Genomic DNA, 22,034 nt, shown 5'->3' with positions numbered 1-22,034 from the left:
GGCCTGGCGGGAGAAATCCTATATCCTTTCCCACTTCCTTCTCCTTAATTCCTTTCCTCTATATTAATTAAAATCACCATAAATTTCCAGCTGACTTGGGTATTTTATTTGGGATATTCCCTGGTGACCAAAATTAACTTAGATTAGGTCACAACCATAAAATCATCCTTACAGTAAAAAACATCCCCCTAACACTAAGTTTATCTTCTATTTGATTATTGTTTCTAATTTGATATTCAACACATCAGGTCTACAGCGTAACTGTTTTTAGAAGTGAAATGGATTCATTAAGAACATTATACTAAATTAATGACCAGTAAAAAGGCTTAAAATAAAAGATTTGTGAGTCTGGTCTTGGTTAAAACATATTACAGAAGCCATTACAAATTATTGTTGGCATAAATATAATGTATAAAAATTCATGTTTTATAGCCGAAGTTCTTCTTAGAGCAAATTTTTTTTCCATGAGAGAAAAATAAGTTTTTTTTTGCCGATAATATTTAAAAATTGTTATACTTAGAAATATTTATATAGCCAAAAAAAGTACCTGGAAGAAAATATTGAATTTAAAATGAAATATCAAAACAATGGGAAATAAGATACCAAAGTGCTCTTTTTTGTGATTCCCATCTGAATTTGCTTAAATAATCATCAACCTTTTACTTTAGAACAAATAGAGGCAACCTTTACTGAAAAAAGTGCCCAGAAAATCAGAATGAGGCATACAGAAAACTCATAAGCAATATTTGATACAAATCCAAAGACTGATTATTTGGAAAAAATGAAACAAATAAAACAATACTGACATGGATGGAGTAGGATTGATAATTATAATATTAGATATTAGAATCTCAGAAATCATGTTATATTTCCTCCCTAATCCACAGACTGGGAAATTGACAATTTAAAGACGTTGAGAGTTCAGAGCACACTTTTTGATAGGTGTAAAAGCAGCCTTCAGTGAAAAAGATTTGCAAATGTTCCTTATAGAAAGGTTTGGGGGAGCAGATTTTTTGTAACTGAAACACAGGAACCAAGAGAAAAACAGTGATGCACTCATTTGTTCAAATGGATGAAACCAAGTGGCAATGAATTTTATTCTTGCCAAAATGGGCATTAGAAATTGATGTGTTTTTGGTACCATAATACCTTAAAAGATTGTAGAAAAAGGTAGATCTGACTGAGATACCAGGCTTTATTTTTGTTTTAATGATCTTAAGAGAAGATAGAAATGGAAAGAATAGATAATGATAATAGAGATCAGAGGAGGAAGAAGGAAAAGAAAATTTTTATCTTATAGTAGAAGTGAGTAAAATGAAGAGTATTTAAACTTGAATAAGGAATGGGGTGAGTGGACATCCCATGAACTTCATTTTCCTCTGATTTTGACAAGGTAAATTTGAAAAAAAAATATGTATGTACACATGTTGCCACTACATAGAAATATCACAGTAAAGAAGTACACTAAATTGAAAAGGGAAATGAGAGGGAGGGAGAATAAGGAACTTTCAAGGGAAATTTCCTTTAGAGAAGGGAAGAGAATTAAAAATGAATGGAGAATTAAGACAATCCAGGATTATGTCCATGGAGTAAAGGGAGGATGAAAAAAGGTAACACATTTTCATTTAAAGATTTTGAATGTTAGACACATACCTTTGTAGGCCCTTATTTTTATTTGTAAACAAAATATGAGGAAGAAGGAAAAAATTGTAGATGAAAGGATGTTGAGAAAGACAAACTTATTAATCATTATGAATATGAGTAGAATTATTTCACCCACAGTTTGAAAGAGTACTGAGGAATGTATTGGAAAACAGAATATATAATATGTTGCTTACAAGAAGCACAATGATACATTACTATTCAAATAATGCAAATTAATTTAAAATGAAGAGTTGGATAAAATGCTTGGCTTCAGCTATACTAAAAAAAACCAGGCACAACCACTAATGATTTCTGATAAAGGTATAGTAGTCATAGATACAAGTAGATAATTGGCAAAGTTACATTGTGCTTAAAGGCACTGTTGATCATCAATCAGTAACAAGACCTAGTGTGACATGGAAATCACTTTAAAAGACTGATATATATTAATTTAAGGTCGCCAAGGAATTCAGCTATGTAATTCCTTAATGAAAACTCAAGTCAGCAGTCAACCTTTTATGGAGTTAAATTACAAAAAGGAGGAAGAAAGGTATGAGAGAGAGAGAGAGAGAGAGAGAGAGAGAGAGAGAGAGAGAGAGAGAGAGAGAGAGAGAGAGAGAGAGAGAGAGAGAAATAGGGCTTAAATACCCCCTCTGTTTAGGCTGAGCCAAAAGGCCCAAGCCCTTAGATAGCTGAGGCAAAGAAAAAAGACCTATCACTCACGTGACCAAAATGGAGAAACAGTCTCAGAGGCCTCCACCTCCAGCCTTCTTCAGAGCAAGTTTCTCAGAGCACAACCTCTCACAGCAAAAACTCTCCAACCACCCTAGTCCTCAGACCCCGCTATCTTTAAGGAAACCATCCAAGTTCCCTCCCCTCAGTTCTCACATCTACCAATCACTGTCCATGTCTTCCCTGTGCCAATGGTGGCTCTAGCTTAACCCAGGACCGCCCAGAGGTCTGTGGCTTTGCACATGTCTGTTGAAGGTCATATTCTCAAATAATTAAATCTTGATCCCTTGCTGTAGCCCTTCCTAAATCCTGTTACCCTGAGCAGGGTGGAGATTGGAAGTTCCAAGACCTGGTTCTGTCATTCCAAGTATCTTTATTGTATCAATTCCAAAATCAATCATGACTCAAAGAACTTCCTGTTCTATGCTTAAGCATAGGTCAAAGCCCTTTCCATTGTTCAGCAAAAGGTTTCTGTCCTAAAGTAATCTTAAGTAGGGAGGAGAAGGAACCTCCCATGCCAATGGGGTTCACATTCCAATAGACTATCAGTAGAAAATTCTTCAAGTATGAAATTTCCCAATGGTGAAATTTCCAACATTTATAAGTCTTAAGAAATTTTAAGGTTTACACTAGTAAATATGCACCAAATAACATAGAGTCTAAATATACCAAAGGCAAAATTTTAGAGGAGAAATACATAGTAAAATTATAGTGAGGAATATCTCTGTGAACTCTTTTTATGCCTAGGTAGTTTTAACTGAAATATTAGAAAGACACCACCAACACTCCAAGATGTCGGAATGCTTAGCATGCTACCAGCCAGAATTCTCTCTTTGGGGAAAGAGGAGGAGAGAGGAAGTGCCGTGCCTTATATAGACAGTTTTACATCACTTTTCCGCATCTCATCTGTACCAATGATAGCTTAGTTTGACTTAGGACAGCCCAGGGGTTTGTCCTTTTTTCTGCACATGTCTGTTGAAGGCCATTTCCTTAGATAATTAAATCTTGAGTTTGATGCAGACCTTCCAAATTTTGTTAAACTAAGAAGGGAAGAGAAATGTAGAGTTTCCAAGACCTGATTCTGTTATTCCAAGTATCTCCATTTTTACTGATTAGGAAATAGCTAAATCAGATCTTCTAAAGAATGGTCTGATTAGGGTGGAATAGTTTTAAAATTTACAGTCCTCTGCATTATTCCAGAGAGTGGAGGGAGGAAGTCCTTTCTTTGGGGTGCTGGACCGAGGGGGTGGGACATCCAAAAATGTCCTTAGGCACTGTGGAGAGGGGGGGAGGAGAAGCTCCCTGAGTGCTGACTCAGCATATGTGCCAATACTTCACCAACGCTGGTCTAAGCATATGACAAGCCATTCTACAAATAAATGTCCATATTATATTCTCTTAAATAATGCAAGTGATCATATTACTCTATCTACTCAGTACATACCATACCAGTGCCTCCCTATTGTCCCAACTCACTTTCCTAAATTATTCATGAATCCACTTCCTTCCCTTCACAGCCCTTCCAGAGTGACTTTATTTATTGTTACTCTTCGCCAAGATCACACCTTTGTCCTATTTGTAGCAATGCTGTGGTTGTCCCAATTGTTTGGATTTTACTCTTGAGAATCTTGTTCCTTTTTGCCCCCTTTCTTCATGTGCCATCATGTATATGAATTTTTTCCTGGTCCCCCTTGATGCTACTTATATATTTTTGTTGTTTTTTAGTTATTTTTCAGTCATTCCTGACTCTTTATGACTTCATTTGGGGTTTCCTTGGCAAAAATACTGGAGTTGTATGGCATTTATTTCTTTAGCTCATTTTGCAGATCAGGAAACTGAAACAAATTGAATCATGATGTGCCTGTGTTCACATAGCTTGTAGTGTCTGAGACTATACTTGAACTCAGGAAGAAGAGTGTTTCTGGCTACAAGCCCAGCACTCTATGCAGTGGACCACCATGATGCTCTGTGCCACCTAGCTGCCACATATATTTGTCTTATATTATTTTGTTTGTTCTTATTTATGTACATGTAGTCTTTCCTGATACATGGTAATTGTCCAGAGGGCATGTGCTATTTCATTTTTGCTTTTTTATCCACAGAGACTATTGAAGTACTTGGTTGTTGGATTGATTATTATTAGGTATCTAATGGTGATTAAAATTTGAAGTTTTTTTTTTTAATCTTGTTTCATTTGTTTTCATTTATTTATTCATTTTTAAATGCCCTACCTTCCCTCTTAGAATCAATATTGTGTATTGGTTCCAAGGCAGACAACTGATAAGAGGGGCTAGGCAAAGGGGTTTAAGTAACTTGCCCAGGATTACACAGCTAGGAAGTGTCTGAATTCAGATTTGAACCTGGGACTTAGGCCTGGTTCTCAATCCACCGAGCCACCTAGAGGTCCCTCAGTTTCATGTTTTACTATTATTTCTTATTAGTCTGTACCTTGATCCTTTTCAGCTTTCTATTTTTCTTTGGGCTGAGCCTGAATTCCTGTTGCTAATTTGATTGATTCCTTTTATGGAATTTTGTATATTGCTTTCAGCTCATGATTATAGACACTGATTTAGTTTTAATTTCATCTTACTGATGCTGTTATGATCGTGCCATTTACAATATATTGCAAGAAGAAACATATAGATGAATAGACATATTCTTAACAAGGATATGATATGCTGACTACAATTATGAAGAGAACAATGGCATTCTTTTGAAGTTCTTTCATTGCATCTTGGCATGATCAAATAGATGGCTAATTTAGGGATGTGTATACACACACACACACATAATAGCATGAAGGGAATTGTTCTTTTTCTGGTTTTCCAAATAATTTTTGAGAAGCTCTCATGAAAACTTTGAAGAAGCCATCAAGTAGACCCTTCCCTGTGAAAGAGAATTCTTTGTTGTCTATCCTGAGTTAACACTAACTTAAGTACCTCACTGGATTATGAAGATTAAAATAGAATTAACTGTCCTTTGTCTACCGTTTAAATTTAATCAACAAAAGATTGAAGTACCCTACTTAGTCCTAGGTGAGAAACCAGCAAGATACTTGGAAAGCTCCACCCTTTTTTAAATTCAATCAGTCAGAAACTTGTGAATTCTTTTAAGAGTGAATTCACACCCTCAGAAACTGTTGAATCAGGAAACTGAACATTTTTTATGAGAATTTGACCTTCAGAAGGTGACTGCCCCCTGGCACTGCCCCCTGGGTAGTACTAGACAATTTGGAAACTGTGATTGGCCCCTCTGAAGAGGGGAGGAGACAAGAAATCAATATCAAAGCAAGCCATAATGGCCTCAGATGGTCTTTGAGAAGATAGTCTTAAGAGATTGTCTTCTGGAGATAGTCTTCTAATTGGGGAGAGAATTCTAGGGAGCTTTGTTGGAGACTACAGTTTGGGATTGTGGGCCTGGAGCTCGGCTTCAACTTAGACTCTGACTCCTGGACTACTTTGTTGGGTGAGTGAAAGGCTGACTACTTTCCTAGATTCCTAAGAGACTAGCTTTCACCTTGGAGGAGGCTGTGTGGTTACTCACTACCAGCCTTCCTGTTTGAGATAGGATAGATAACGTCTCTATCCCCCTCACATTTCTCTTCTTTATTGTTTCTTTTTTATTTATAAATATTTGTAAATACATTTCTGACTTGAGCTATAATGAATATTTGGCGACCACATAATTTCATGAAATGATTATCTAACCATTAATTTTCACCTTTATATTCCAGATATGGAAAGAGATAAAATTTTGTCCCACTTTTAAATTTAATGAATACTTGCATTTGACTTGCAAAAAACAAACAAGCAACCATGGCACAGTGATATTGTTTGGCCATGGAAAACAGGAAAAGATGTAATTAAATGTTTAATTTCCACCTTCATAAATTATGACAGTATATGTTTTACTGAAGCAATTTCGTGTAGTGTATGTTTTTAAACTGAGGTCACTCGAGTGTGGGTTGAAAGATCTATGAATTTGGAAGGGGATAAAAAAACCCATTGTTTTTTTTTAACCCTTAAAATTTTATTTATTTAATTAATTAAATTAGACTATTTTTCCATGGTTACATGATTCATGTTTTTTTCTTCCCCTCCTTCCTTCCCCCTCCTGGAGTCGACAAGCAATTCCACTGGCTTATACATGTATCATTAAAACCTTATGTTTTTACTAACTTCTAACTGAAAATGAGCATTTCCTGAAATTATGATTGGAGGCAATAGAATATTATTAACGAGCAGAGTTTTCTAGATTTTTTTCAGATTGCCATAGGAGACCATCATAAAAAAATGGTTAAGAACATCTGGAGTGCATTAAAAACCAGTCTGGAAGCCAGAGAGACCTAGATATGAGGTCAGACTCTGAATCATACTGGCTATGTGACCCAGAGGGTGTCACCTAAATTCATAGTGCTCCAAGCCAGTTCCTTAAACAGGGGCTTTTTAATCTCTCTGCCTGCTCCCCCACTTCATAGACACTCTTTGGAAGTTTGGTTAACTTACAGAATTTTTCCCAGAACAGTATTTTAAATGTACAGAATTAATGCATGGTTACAAAAGATGTCAATTATATTGAAATACTTGTACATATTTTCAAAAGTCAGAGATTCCAAGTTAAAATTATATAATTGAGTTTACTTTTATCTAATTGGTTAGTGTTACTGAGTCCGGTTAGGTTTTGCAGTATGTTTTCAGAAGCATTGAATACCTGAATTTAGTATTAAACATTAAATTTAATTAGAAGTTCTAAGGCACTATAGTATATATGAAAGAGTATTGGTCTTGAAATCAGAGTATTTGGAGACAAATTTTTGACTCTGGTATGTATATATAATATGGAACCTTGTATAAATCTCATGGCTTCCATTTCCTCCTTTATAAAAGGGATGTCTTAATTTTATCCCATAATCTTATGATTTTCCATATTTGTGCTTATAAATGTGATCAAATAAATATAGTGATTGTTAAATCTCAGAAAAACTAAAATGAAATAGCATTTTAAATTGGGAAGGTTAGGATTTTTAATTTTTTAAGCTTTAATTGTAAAAATATTTTACGTATTATTTTCATATTATGGGAAAATTTTTCAAAAATAATTTTATAAATAAACAATAAAATAATTTAAAGCATATTATCTTTACAAATGGATAAAATGGTGTTTTTATTTTAGAAGGGTTGTAAATAAATATAATTATTACTTTAAAAGTGAATTTAATAATATACATAAGGAAGGGGCTTCTAAGAATGGCAATCTTTGTTATATTTACTTGATAATTATGTTAATAAGAAAATGTTTGCATATGCCACTTAATTTCATTATATCTTACCTGGCAATTAATAGATGAAAAATATTCTTTTGAACCATTTTACCGAAACTTATGAATGGTGACCTATTCTAATCTTAATGTTGGATAAGTGGGCAATCAATCGTATAAATCTATAAATTATATTGTTATGTATTCCTTTTTAAATTATTAATGAAATTGAGTTTTCTTTGAAACAAAGGAAAATTCCTCCTTAGTCTTTCTCTTTTCCCTCTATTTTGAATTGGTTATTTGAAATTTGTGTTCTAGTTATAGCTGTGTTTTTAAAATTATAACTTTAAAAATTTTATTTATGCAATTTTTAGGTATGCCATACCTCCAGAGCATGGAAAGCGACTTGAACGGCTAGCTCAAGGTAAAATTATTTAAAAATTTTCTTTTCTAAACAATTCTTTTAGAAATTAATGATTTTTCTTTTTAATACTTTATATAGATTGCCAGTTTATCATGGTTTAATTAAAAAAAGTATACATTTAATACTTTTTATTATCTGTCACAGTAATTTATAACCATTTTAAAAAAGTTTATCTTATTAATATATCTATTTCATTGAAGTATCTGTCCACTGGGGGATCCATGCTGTCTTGCATTTGCCCCAGGGTGATCATATGACTACAGTTTCCTGATTCAGAGCCATGGCAATGACAAATTTTTTTTTCATTATTAAACTTTTCTGTGCCCTTAGAATCCATTGAATGTAGTTCAGTGTAAGCTTGAACTGATGTTTAAAGCTGAATCAAAATAGATGAATTATAAATGTCTCATTATTGGAGGAATATAGTACTAATTGCCCTTGAGGAGTTTATAGTCTATGAGGGGGACATCATGCATGTATGACTTTACACAAAATAATGATAGTTTATGTTCCAGAGGACCATATGCATATTTCTGTAAAAAATGTCTGTGATGACCTTTCGCAGGGTTCTTGCTTTTTTTTTTTCCTGGAGCAGTATTTTGAGAAGATAAGAGTTGAATGCTGTCTTAAGGAGAAATGATATATTTAAATATTACTATTATTTTAAAAAAAGAAAGTTTTATGAAGATGCTTTATTGAAGTGTTACTTGACTACACATGTTTTGGGATTTTAATTCTAGTAGAGAGTCAAAGTATATCTTTACCATGAACATCAAGAACTACTTTACTTCAAGGAACAAGAAGTAAAATTTTGTTTTCACTCTTAAGAAGTGATGTTAATTTCCCAAAGTAATCTATTTTATATTCCAAGACATTGAAAATAAGAATGTGAGGGACAAAACCATTTTAAAGGCATTATGAAGATCATTATTTTGTCTGTTTGAAGAGCTTAATCATTATATTGATGTACTTTTATATATTTGATCTGTTACGGTGTTTTCTAGCCTATGGACTATGGAATATTTGGAATTTATGGAACTTTCCTATTATGATTATCCTTTAAAAATTATTCTTAAAGTTTTGATTTAAGATGTTAATGCTTTGCTTATATTCTTTTGTGTGATTTTTCTGAATTTGAAGTAACCAAATTCATGCATTGTACGTGACTTTTCAGGCAACCACTCATTTGGTTTCCATGGGTATAGGAAAATGGCATTCTTGGTATTTTGGCTTTCTTATGTTCTCTTTAGCCCTAGCTAAGTAAAATGGACCTAACTGTACTCATAAAAACCTTAAATGCCTCTATAAAGTCTGTTTTCCACTATGAATCAAATTTTCCATGATACATACATCTCCTTTATCTCCTTTAGAAAGGTACAATATGTAATATAGTCTACTTCTTTAACCATTTTACAACTCTTAAAGTGCTATATAATTGTGTTAGTTTTTTTCTCTGCATTTGGAAAAAAAAGAATTTCATTGTTCTTTTCATTTTTTCCTTGTCTGGCAGTTGTGATCTTTTGTTCTCTGATTTGTTCTAAATTCTTTTTTTCCCCATTGTATTCCTTTTTTTCCCTCATGCACTTAAACTTTCTGAAGTACCAAGCTTGAGATCCACTTTTTAACTAATTTCTTTGTTATATCTTTCATAGAACTTGTCTCATTTTCCCTTTTAGGTGATATAATAGGGTCCTTAGGCAGAGAGTCATGATCTTGAGTTCAAATATGGCCCTATACACTTGCTCTTCTATGTTGGACAAGTTACTTAGCTTCTGTTTGTTATAGTTTTCCCAACTGTAAAATAAGTATAATAGTAGCACATCCTGTGGTTATTGTGAGGATCAAATGAGGGTAATAGTTGTAATGTGCTAAGTGCTTGTCAGTTGTCAGCTTTGTCAGTATTATTATTGTTGTTTTATGTTGAATTCTTAGGTATATTCATTTGTGTGGATAGCAATATGGATAGAATCTGTGTCCCCTTGTAGAAATTATCCAACCCAGATCTGTTTATTCTACTCCATACTCCCTTCATAATTATTCTACTTTCAGTTGCCCAAGTCCTCATATCTACCTCATTTCCTCCTGTCCCTCCATGGACTCAAGTTCCTATAGGAGTTTCACTTTGTAGTCTTCTATTTATTCTGAGACATAGTCATTTTACATTTTACCAGTACTTCCCAAAGTCTCTATATCCCCTTTTTTGAATTACACCTTTTTAACATGAGAGTACTCTTTGGTGAAATACCATACCCTCTCTCGTTTGAGTCAACACTTCTTCCTTTCTTCCATTTTCATTCTGTTCATTTTGCCTTTGGAATTTTTTCCCACAAAAATGTGGTAATTTACTTGTAATGGGTTTTTTTCCTCAATTTATTCCATAATGCTTCAGTTTTGATCCTCTATTATTACTAATTGCTTTAAAATCAAGTTCTATCTTTAACTTTTGATACTTGAAGACTGGGAAAAAAAGAACCCATGGGTCTGTCTTTAGCTTATTAAAAACAGCCTTTAAGTATTTTTGTACAAGTAGGTCTTCCCTTTTGTTGGATCTCTTTGGGATACCAGAATAGTAGTGGTATTGATGGATCAAAGGGTATGCACAGTTTTAGAACCCTTTGGACATATTTACACATTATTCTCCAGGATGGTTGGATCAGATAACAACTCCACTTCGAGTGCATTAGTGTTTCGATTTTCTTGCATCTCCTCTAACTTCTATCATTTTCCTTTTCTGTTTTATCGACCATTGGTGGTGTCATTGGTGGTACCTTAAAATTGTATTATTTTGCATTTTTATCATGGAGTGATTTAGAGAATTTTTTCATATGTAGTATAGATAACTTTGATTTCTTTATCTAGATCTGCCTGTTTATTTGATAAATAATTATAAATTAAGATACTTTTTTTTTGAGATTTTTAATCACAATATTTTGTTCAAATCTGGCTTCAGGCATTCCCTGGCTTTGTGCCTCTGGGTGAGTCGTTTAATTACCATTGCCTTGCCTTTGCCACTCTCCTGCCTTGTAACCAATTCACAGTCTTGATTCTAGGATTGATACTATTGGTATGGTACTTTCTGATTTCATTGGTACAACCTTTCCTACATGGCTGCAGATCATGTTCTCTATATGATTTAGGGGACTGTTTTAAAGAATTATTGTGGCTCAAAATTCATTTCCCCCTATCCAATTTAGTGTTGATACTTTCTGAACTTAAGTAGTCTTGTCCTTGTATGACAAGGGTCATATGATAGGACTTTCAGAGCAGGAGGAGTAACAGTAATAGTAGGGCTTAGCAGTGGCATAGTAGGAGCAGAAGTTAGAAGAGTAGGAATAATAGCAGAGGACTTCATGCATTGAAAGACCTTTTGGAAGCCCCTCCTTGTGATTGATTGATCTCTGCTAGCATCTCCATTTTGAGGAAGGGCCCCTGTTCATTCCTCTGTGGGCTGCTGTCCTGATTCTCCAGGACTTTCTCTGTTATGCTCCTGAGCATTCATCATTTAAGTTTGCCTTTATATTTGGGCATGGTTTGTGGCTCCCCAAAACAATTAAAATAGTAACACCAAAGATCACCATTGACAGATTACTGTAACAGATATAATACTGATGAAAATGTTTGCAATATTGTAAGAATTCCCAGAATGTGTCACACACCCAATGTGAACACATGGTATTAGAAAAATGAAGCTAATAGACTGGATTTGCTGCTGATCTTCAATTTGCAAAAAATGTACCATTTTCAAAGCACAAAAAGTGAATTATAGTAAAATGAGATTTACCTATAATACTACTTGTTTAGCTATTCCTAAACTGATGGACACTACTCAGTTTCCAATTCTTTGCCACCACAGAAAGAGGTACTGTAAATATTTTTCCTTTTCTTTATGTCTTTGGGTTATAGGCTTAGTAGTAGTATTGCTGGGTCAAAGGGTATACACAGTTTTATATCCCTTCCAGTATGTTTCCAAATTATTCTTCAGAACGACTGGAGCATTTCAGAACTCCATCCACAGTACTTTAATTGGTTTGGTACTGAAAAGTAAATAGCTTAGGTTGAATTGGCATTTTTTATTTCATTGGTTTAGCCTCCCCATGAATTGTTACTGTTTATAACTTAATTGCTTTTATTTGTAAATGTGAAAAGCATTTTGTATTTATTATCATATAATCCCTTGGTTTGTCTTTGCAGGTAGACTTATAAGCATTTTATTTTTTCTGCTGTTATTTTACCTTTTCTAGGATTCTATGCTTTTCCTTAACCTATTTTAAAATTTATTTTATGTTTAGCTTTACCTAGCTTTGAGGGGAAAAATTAAGGTCCTTCATTAGTATAATTTTATTGTCTAGGTTTTACTATAATCCGTTTAATTTTTCTTTATGAATTTGGATATTATACTGTTTAGTACTTTATAATGCTTCATTGTTTCTAGTTCCTATTTACAAAACTTTGTTTTCTTTGCTTATTTCTTTTAATTAGGTCTCTTTAAAAAATCTAGTCCCTTATGATTTCTCTTTCTTGTCTTTTAGTGCCTCTCTTGAGTCTTATATTTGAAAGTCAGAATTTCCACTTTGCTCTGGTCTTTTCCTCTGGAATACTCTATTTCATATAGTATCTTTTTTTCTCCATTAGGAGTGTATCATCTTTTGATAGACAATTTATTCTTATTCTACCTTCTTTGCCTTCTGCAATCTTATATTCCTAGCCCTGCGGTGCTCTATCCTGGAGCCTGCTATATCTATTATGGTACTGACTGTGGATCTCTGGCATTTGAATGGTTTCTTTCTAACTACTTAAAGCATTTTCATTTTGATCTGGAAGGTCTGGATTTTGCTTGTAGTGTTCCTGGGAGTTTTCTTTTTTGGATCTGTTATAGGAGATAATTAGCAGATTTTTTCAATTTCTATGTTACTCTTGTTTTAGGATATTATGGCCATTTTCTTTGATAATTTCTCAAAGTATTATATCTAAGCTCTCCTTTCCAAAAAAAGTCATAACTTTCAGGTAGTCCTATGATTCTTAAGTTAAATCCTTCTCATTTTTTCATCTTATATATTCCATGTCAGTTGTTATTTCAATGAACTATTTCACATATTCTTCTATTTTTTCAGTTTTTAAAAAGATTTTCTTTTATTGATTCTTTTTATGTTATGGAGTTGTTCCATTTGCTCAATTCTGGTTGTTATGGAGTAGTTTTCTTAAGGGAGTTTTTGTACCACTTTTTTTCATTTGGTCAATTCTTTTTTTTTTTTAATTTGTTGTTTTAAAAACTCGTACCTTCTGTCTTGGAATCAATACTGTGTATTGGTTCCAACACAGAAGAGTGGTAAGGGCTAGGCAATGGGGGTCAAGTGACTCGTCCAGGGTTACACAGCTGGGGAGTGTCTGAGGCCAGATTTGACCTAGTACCTTCCATCTCTAGGTCTGGCTCTCAATCCACTGAGCTACCCAAATGCCCCCTCAATTCTGTTTTTGAAAAGGTTTTTTTCTTTGGTGAAATTTTGTACCTTTTTTTTGTTAAGCTATTGTCTTATAACTCTCTGGAACCATTCATTTTCCTTTTCAGTTTTTTCTTCACCATTCTTGCTTTACTTTTAAAACCATTTTTTAATGTCATTTGGGAGTCCTTATAGTACTCATGTCCAATTCAAATTTTTTTAGGCTTTCCTTGTAGGTGATATGACATAACATTATCTTCTCAGTTTGTGTCTTGAATGATCTTCTTCACCATAGTAAATTTTTATTGTCAGGTTTTTGTTTTATTGTTTGCTACTTTTTTTTAAGCTTATACTTTGTTTGAACTTTTTCTAGAAATTGGGCTCTATTCCCAAGTTGGGAGATGGCATTGTTTTAGGTTTTAGTCTTTTTTGCACAACTATTTGCAGAATTAGTTCTGAGGGTATTGAAATTTTTGGTCCTTTCAAGGACCTGTGATCTGGCATAAGTTATGGCCATTACTTTCTTGTTCTTGGTTCTAATACTCAGTAAGGCAGGGCTCCTTTTCCTTTGTAACCAAAAGCATTCCTCCTACCCTTGACCTGGAAGTGGGTATAGATGATGGACTTGACAAATATCATCTAGTCTTTTGTCCAGTGCTAGCCCATGTATATTTGGTAATCACTTTTTTACTAGTTGCCAGGTCCACTCATCGCTTCTGTCTTGAGATCAGCTGAAGTTCTAGCTGCTTCTGTCTCTACTATCAGGTACCGTTACTCATGTTTTATCCCCATGTGTTCCTCACCAACCCCAATCTAATGTCACAGATCTTGTGAACTTCTAAGGTATCTTGGACAGATAGAATTTGTTGAGTGTGCTCAACAGAATAAGAATTAGATTTGAGATAGTATTTTAATGTTATTTAGAGGGAAATACTGGGATAAGTTTTCTGATTTCTGCTTTACTTTGTCTTTGTTTTGCCATCTTGTCTTTAACTATCATGAACAACTATTATATCCCTTTTGATTCTATCTATTGAGAAACTCCGTAAGCACTATGTTTATAAGCATAAATAGGTTGGCATGTGGAAGTGATTTTCTTATGTAATTTCTGCAACAGCGAGTGATTTCTCCTTTTGTGGATCAGTAGTTAAGTGTTGAAGTTGATAATGTGGCACTTAGAGCCAGGAGAATTTCAGTTTGAATTCTCTTACAAACATTTACTCTGGCCTTTCCATTTTGCTTCTTTTATCCTCACTTTACTTATTTGTAAAATGGATATAATAAAAGAACCCATCTCTGAGGATCAAGTGAAATAACATGTATTGTGTTTTGGAAGTCTTTAAAAGTATTATTCTCCCCCACACCCTTTCCCCAGTACTTTTTCTCTGCGCCGGGTCAAGTCTCTTGTGTGACTGGATGGTTTGAAGGAAGTCACAATCTTCCCTATTACTTTTTTATTATCATGATATAAGATATGGTTTGTCTAAGGATGCCCTGCTCTCACCCTAACAATATGGAAGAGGAATTCTCTTTGCTAACATTTGATTTTCCAGTTATGTCAGACATCCTTCTGAATAAAAAAAGTATACTGTTCGTGGAATAAAGATACCTACTATTGGTAAGGTTTCATTTCCCAGAGGACTGTCAAATGTTCCAATAAAGACACTGCATTCTATAAGAGTTGAAAATCAAGAACAGGCAAGCTTTCTACCTTCACTTATTATTCTACCTTCACTTATTATTGATTCTTCTGTTATCAATAGTTTTTCTCATCAGTTGTTCATTTTCATGTTAAGTTTTCTGTCATTAATTTATTAGTCCAAGGAGACTCAGTTCCTTGCCATGTCACTAAATTTTGAATAGTTTTAGAATGAAACTTAAAAGTTTTTTTTTAATTTAAAGAAGGATAGAAGAGTTATAGCATCTCACTTTTGTTATCTCATTATTAAAGTTCTGGAATGCTGATAATTAGAAATACATACTGTTTTTTGTAGTGTAGTTAATTGCTTTAAGGCCATTATAATTGCAATCCTGAATTTGGTCAGGGACAAACTACTTTCATGAATATTAACATAGATGAGTTCTAAGTCCTTATAGTGGATTAGAGAGGAGCTTGGAAGTTGATTACCAGAATTCATAAATATATAGATAATGAACTTTTTGTTGAAACTATATGATAACAAACTTATAGTAATAATTACATCCACATTTCCCCATTATTTCATCACAGGAGAAAATTGATGAATGGGTATCTTCATATTATAATCTTTATACAGCAAAACATTGCTACGGTTTTCAAGTAATCTTTCTTAAAATAACATGCCAACCATATAGTGCAATGTATTTAATTTTAAAAAATGCTAATAAACTTGAAGTATGAATGAGACATTCAAACTTAATTGAACTTTTATGCAAAACTTTTCTGTATAGTTCTTAGAAATGAAACAATAGAAAAATGCTTAAAGATGTTAGATTTAGTCCCATTGACCAACCATTTTATTCATTAATTGAATAATGCTAAATAATTAAAATGATAAAAAATCATCAAATGCAACAAAGCCTTAACAGTTAAGTCAATACAGTGCTTGATACATACAATTAAAAGTTGACTAGTATATTTTTCATTATTTTGTCTACACATTAGAATTATCCCCCATGTCTTTAATTCATGAATGCTTTCAACTTTGGTTTACATTGAAATTTTCATTGCCTTCACACCTATAATTAGTTTATCTCAAAGACATTAGATTTCACCAGCCCTTGTCCTGCTTTCCCATGTAGTTTTTTTCAATTTTATATAGAAATAAATGTAATAAAAATCTTAAGCAAACTGATTGCAAAGGCTCATTTAGAATGACTTCGAATTCTTTAAAAATTTTCTTTTGAAATCAGTTGGATAATGTATAAAAAAAAGTATAATCATAAATAAGAAAAGACAGCATAGTGGATTTTTAGTTAAAAATAATTCTCTAAATGGAATGTTTTATTTTGGACTTAGAATTATATATTTAGTATTCCATTATATTAATTAAAATAGGCATTAAATTCTTAAATGAAGTAGTAATGTAAATGTTTCAACATACTTTGAACTAGACAGTAAGATAATCCATAAACTCATTGTTAAATATTTCAGTGAAAATTACTTATCCTTAGAATAGTTTATTGGTTTCAAAATCTTTAAAAATATTTTTAGAAATAGCGACCAATGATAGGAATTTTTCTTAAGTAAAATTGCAGCAGTGGTTACGAAACAGCATTTCTTTAATTCTATATGAGTCTTTGATGGAGTTTTTGGTATAATATATAGTCCCTTTTATTGTCACTCTAAAATGATTATCTTCTGCAACAGCAATCAAAAGAATTACTTTAAGAAATAAATTCATCACACATATAAAACCATTCTGCCTTCTTGATCAGATTCATATTAGTAAACTTGCTTTTAATTATGTAGAAGTGTAAAAACTGCCTTAAATTTGTGAATATATTTTTGAAAAGTTTATAGGCAGAGAAGTGACGGTTTGCATAATTTTTGAACAGTTTGTAAATCATTGAGCTCTTAAATATATAGCTTACTTAACATGTTTTTTAAATGTTTATTTATTTAATTTAAACTATGAATTATGTTCTTTCCCTCCCTTCCTCCCACACCCCTCTCATAGCCAACAAGCAATTCAACTGGGTTTTACATGTGTCATTGATCAATACTCATTTCCATATTATTAGTATTTGCACCAGGATGATCATTTAGAGTCTACATCCCCAATCATATCTCCATTGACCCATATGATCAAGCAGTTGTTTTTCTTCTGTGTTTCTACTTCCACAGTTCTTCCTTTGGATATGGATAGCGTTCTTTCTCATAAATCCCTCAGAATTGTTCTGGATCACTGCATTGTTGTTAGTAGAGAAGTTCATTACAATCGATTGTTCCTCAGTATATCAATCTCTGTTTACAATGTTGTCCAGGTTCTTCCCCTTTCACTGTGCCTCAATTCCTGGAGGCTGCTCCAGTTCACATGGAATTCCTCCAGTTCATTATTTCTTTGAACAAAATAGTATTCCATCACCAACAGATATCACAATTTGTTCAACCACTCCCCAATCGAAGGGTATCCTCTCATTTTCGAATTTTTTGTCACCACAAATTGTGCAGCTATGAATATTTTTGTATGTCTTTTACCTTATTGTCTTCTTGGGATATAAACCTGGCAGCGGTATGACTGGATTAAAGGGCAGGCAGTCTTTTAGCACCCTTTGGGCATAGTTCCAAATTGCCTTCAGAATGGTTGGATCAATTCACAGCTCCACCAGCAATGAATTAATGTCCCAATTTTGCCACATTCCCTCCAACATTTATTACTTTCCTTTGTTGTCATGTTAGCTAATCTGCTAGATGTGAGGTGGTATCTGTTAGGGTAGGATTTAGGGTAAGAGAAACACAAGAGGAAAACATATAAATAAATTTGTTTTATTATTTGGGAATGGAAAGGAAATAAGGGCTTATGTTTATTATTTTATTACTTTTGCTATATCATGTTGTTTTGCTATTTAAATGTCAATGTTACTGTTATGTAAGAGTCAGTTATGTTACTGTTGTAATGCAACATACTTACCCCTACTTTGAATTTTCCTTTCTCTTCTCATCTCCTCCTTGAATATCCTTCTGTAATTCCATAGTAGTAAATATATTTGTGCTTATATGTGAATAAATGCTATGTTATTATTTACTATAATACATTACCCAAAGTATAAAATCATTAGTCCATTTATCCTCTAATCCTCTTCATTGCAAGTTTCACAAAGTCTTTTAAATTTATAAATTTTTAGTCTTTTATCAATGTCCATTAATTCCTGAATTCTCCTCTTCATCTACATTGTTCTCTTCTATCCTCTTCTGTAGGAATGGCTCTCTCCTTACTTATCTTTTTGACTGAATACTCAATTTGACTGATGATTCTATATTTCTGCAATTGTCTCCTTCCACTAATAATTATTAGTTTTATATCTTGGTTACAATTGAGATCTGTACAGCCAAGGTATAATACTAATAATTATAAACCAAATGAGAGGAGATCAGGCCCTAGGAGGTGTTTCCTGTGTAATCTTATTGGACACCTTTACAGGGACTGCTGATGTAGGAATCAGGTTAGGAGACAATTAAGTAATGGGTATAATAGAAACAATAACAGGCGTAGTAATAATAATTATACTAATAGATGGAATACTAATAATAACAATAATAAGTATACTACTCAAAGTCAAAATGCCTGATGGCTGGGACTTGATATCAAGCCAGTGCATACCTCAAAGTTGTTTTGATTTGCATTTCTCCGATTATGAGAGATTTAGATCTCTTTTTCATGTACCTTATAGATAGTTTTGATTTCCTTATCTGAAAATTGCCTATTCATGTCCCTTGTCCATCTATCAATTGGGGAATCATGGTTTGTTTTTTAGAAGTAAAATATAGTATTATGAAGTGTCACTGTGGCAAATGAATATACCCTTAAGTAATCATTTAACTGATAGTCTAAAAATATCATAGAAATGCCTACTTTTATAAAGATGATACTAACAAAAAGAAAATTGTTCCAAATCATTAATTTGAAAGGGTCCCATACTATATGAAATGAAAAAAAATTAGTTTTAAATGACTCCTCTCATCCTAATTTGCCTTAGTACATGTTTTGGGTGAGTGATATCAGTATATTGATTTTTATAATATCAGTATTTTAACCTTGACATCAGGTTATCTGAATTAAATATTATAATCTATATTCGTGTATGTTCAAGTAATTTTATGTCAGTTTTTTCTTCATTACTTTTCCCTTCTAGTTTTAAATTTTTTTGTTGTATTAATTTAAAACTTTTATGCCATCTGTAGACTTTCTAAAAATCATTATGGACATACTATTGAAGAATACTATGGGACCTTTAGGGATATTCTCATGACTGTCCTAAATAAAAAGTCAACTTTTGTGTAAGTTGTTACTATATTTTAATAAAGTAATTAGTATTGGTTTATCATATATATATATATGACTGGTTTATCATATATATATAATTGCATAAATTGTCACCAATATTATATAAAAGTAGCTCATTTTGAATTATCTTTTTAAACATATCCATTAATAAACATGTATTTGGAGCTAACTAGGTATTTTTGAAGCACTGTGCTAACTACTAGGTTAATAAAAGAAAGGCAAAACATAGTACTTGACCTTAAGTAGCTCATAATTTATTTTGGTGGGAGCAGCAGAATCAAGATGGTGTTTTAGTAGCAGCAAAAACTGGAATTACTCTGAGATTTCTTCCAAACTAATTTTAAAATAATGCCTCCAAATGACAGGAGTCACAAAAGAAACATCAAAACAGAGTGAGAGGGCTCTTCTGTATAAAACAACTTGAAAGGAAGATAGAGAGATTTGATTTTTGCATAACTGGAAGTAAAACTACAACACAGAGGAATGGGGACTGACCAGCCCCATCAAGTTCCAAGCCTGAGCATAGGCCAACTTTGAAACTCTGGTACCCAACTAAGCTAAGGCAGAGCACCCCATATTTACCCCTTGAAGTGTGCCAATCCTTGATTCTAGACTGTGGCAAGACCTCTAAATCTATAGTCCATGGCTTTTTCAAGCTTGGGGTGAAGCCTGTAGCCCCAGCACAGAATAGCTCATAGTGTGGAGTCCTGCAAGTCATTAGCAAAGGGGAAAGACTTGAGCTTTCAGAACTACCAGTCCACAGATATAAAAAGGCTAGGAAAATTAGCAAACAGTAAAAGAAACATCTATCCATTGAAAATTTCTGTGGAGGGAATGAACAAGGAACTGATTCATCAGGGGACAGTGAAAACAAAGTAGCCACATGCAAAACTTCAAGAAGAAAATGAGAATTGGTCTCAGGTACTAGAAATTCAAAAATCAAATAAGAGTAGAAGAAAAATGGGAAAAAGAATTGAAAGTACTACACAAAGAAAATAGCAGCTTAAAAAGCCAAATTGGCCAAGTGGAAAAAAGGCCCAAAAATCCAACAAGGAAAAAATTTTCTTGAAAAACAATTGACCAGCTGGAAATAGAGACCAAAAAAAAAAATCCATAAAGAAAAGAATTACACAAAAAGTAGACTGGATGAAATGGAAAAGGAGAATCAAAAGGTCATGGAAGAAAATAATTCCTTAATTTTGGAGAAGATATGTAAACAACTATGTATAAGGATAAAATAATCTCAATTAGAAGACTTTTAACAGTGCAAAAAATGGAGAGTATTCGGCCATATGAAGGCCTTCTTTAGGGTGTTGAAGGACATTAGGCAGAAGCAAAGAATTTGAGCATTCTATACACGTGGAGATAAACAGTGAAAAATCTGGTGAAATGGAATATCTTATACTAAGAATAGCAAGAAGTGTAGTTTACCTTCATAAAAGAGTATTTGGAGGGAAGTAAAGTAAGAAGCCTGGAAATACAGAAAGGGATAAGTTTTTTGGGGCTTTGAAAAAGCAATGGACATCTTGGACAAAAACCTTGGACATCATAGGTTGTCACTGAAGTTTGGTCAAGCCAGTACTTTGGTAATTTCACTTTAGCAATACAATGGAAAAAGATTTATATTGGAGAGAAATTTGTCTAGGCATGAGGTAATAAAGACCTTCTCTAAAATAGCACCCTGTATACATGGAGAGGTGGGAACATATATAAGAGATGTTTCAAATGTAGAGATAATCTTGATAATAGATTGGCTATGTAGTGTGAGTATGAGTGAAGAACCTGAGTTATGAGAAGACTTGGCAGTTGTAGCAAAATTTGGAAAAGGCATAATGTTTGGATAATGAATACATTTTTAGATGTACCATGTCAAGATTCCATAAAGTTCAACACTAGACATTCTTTTTTTGGTCAGGAGAAATCAAAAAGAGGTTATGTTTGCTATATTATGAGATCATTGGTTACTTTGGATAAAACAGTTAAATGCTGAACATGGAATCTTGGCTATTAAAGGATTAGAAGAAAGTGAAAAGAAAAGAAATGGGGAAAATAATTCGAGTTATTTCATAACAATGAAAGACAGTAGGACATAAATTGATAGCCAGTAGGCATGTCTCTGGATTATCTGCGGGTTTTTTTGATATAAAGGAGACACAAACATATTTCTGTGTAGCAACAGGGAGTCACCTAGAAGTCATTGGAGAGATTAAAGATTTCTCTCCTAACATTCAAAATTGAATGCCCCTAAACTTTACATTTTTATGTTCAAGTATAAAAGTTTTAGTGATTTAGAAATAACCAAATTAAGCATTTTTGAATTGTGGAAAACATTAATATATATTTTATAACTTTAACTTTATAGATGTTACCTTTTCAGACCTTTATTTATGGGTGGTGGGAAGGATGCTGTTTTCCCAAAAGATTTTTTTTTTCCACTTCAAAATTACAGACACAGTTTAATCTTGGGCAGTTTTAAATCTTGTTACTAAAAGATGCTGCAAGACTAAGATAAATAGCTTTAGGTTATTGTTAGGAGCATCTAGATCATTTTG

The 22,034-nt window shown here is 33.1% G+C and overlaps 1 protein-coding gene across 16 annotated transcripts in view; it reads left to right on the top strand.

Moving 5' to 3' along the window:
• KDM4C (lysine demethylase 4C) overlaps positions 1-22,034 on the top strand; it is a 469,399-nt gene that overhangs the window by 100,185 nt on the left and 347,180 nt on the right. For all 16 annotated transcript variants that reach the window (XR_001623634.2, XM_016424248.2, XM_007499560.3 and 13 more), the window contains one exon: positions 8,008-8,057. Coding sequence is in view for 15 of the 16 variants with exons in the window: in XM_016424248.2 (XP_016279734.1) it covers positions 8,008-8,057 (50 nt within the window). In the remaining variant the exon portion in view is untranslated. The remainder of the gene's footprint in view (positions 1-8,007; positions 8,058-22,034) is intronic.

The sequence above is a fragment of the Monodelphis domestica genome, chromosome 7 (assembly GCF_027887165.1).
Source record: "Monodelphis domestica isolate mMonDom1 chromosome 7, mMonDom1.pri, whole genome shotgun sequence".
Taxonomy (NCBI): domain Eukaryota; kingdom Metazoa; phylum Chordata; class Mammalia; order Didelphimorphia; family Didelphidae; genus Monodelphis; species Monodelphis domestica.
The sequence above is the reverse complement of the archived record's forward strand: the minus strand, read 5'-3'. Positions and strand labels throughout refer to the sequence as shown.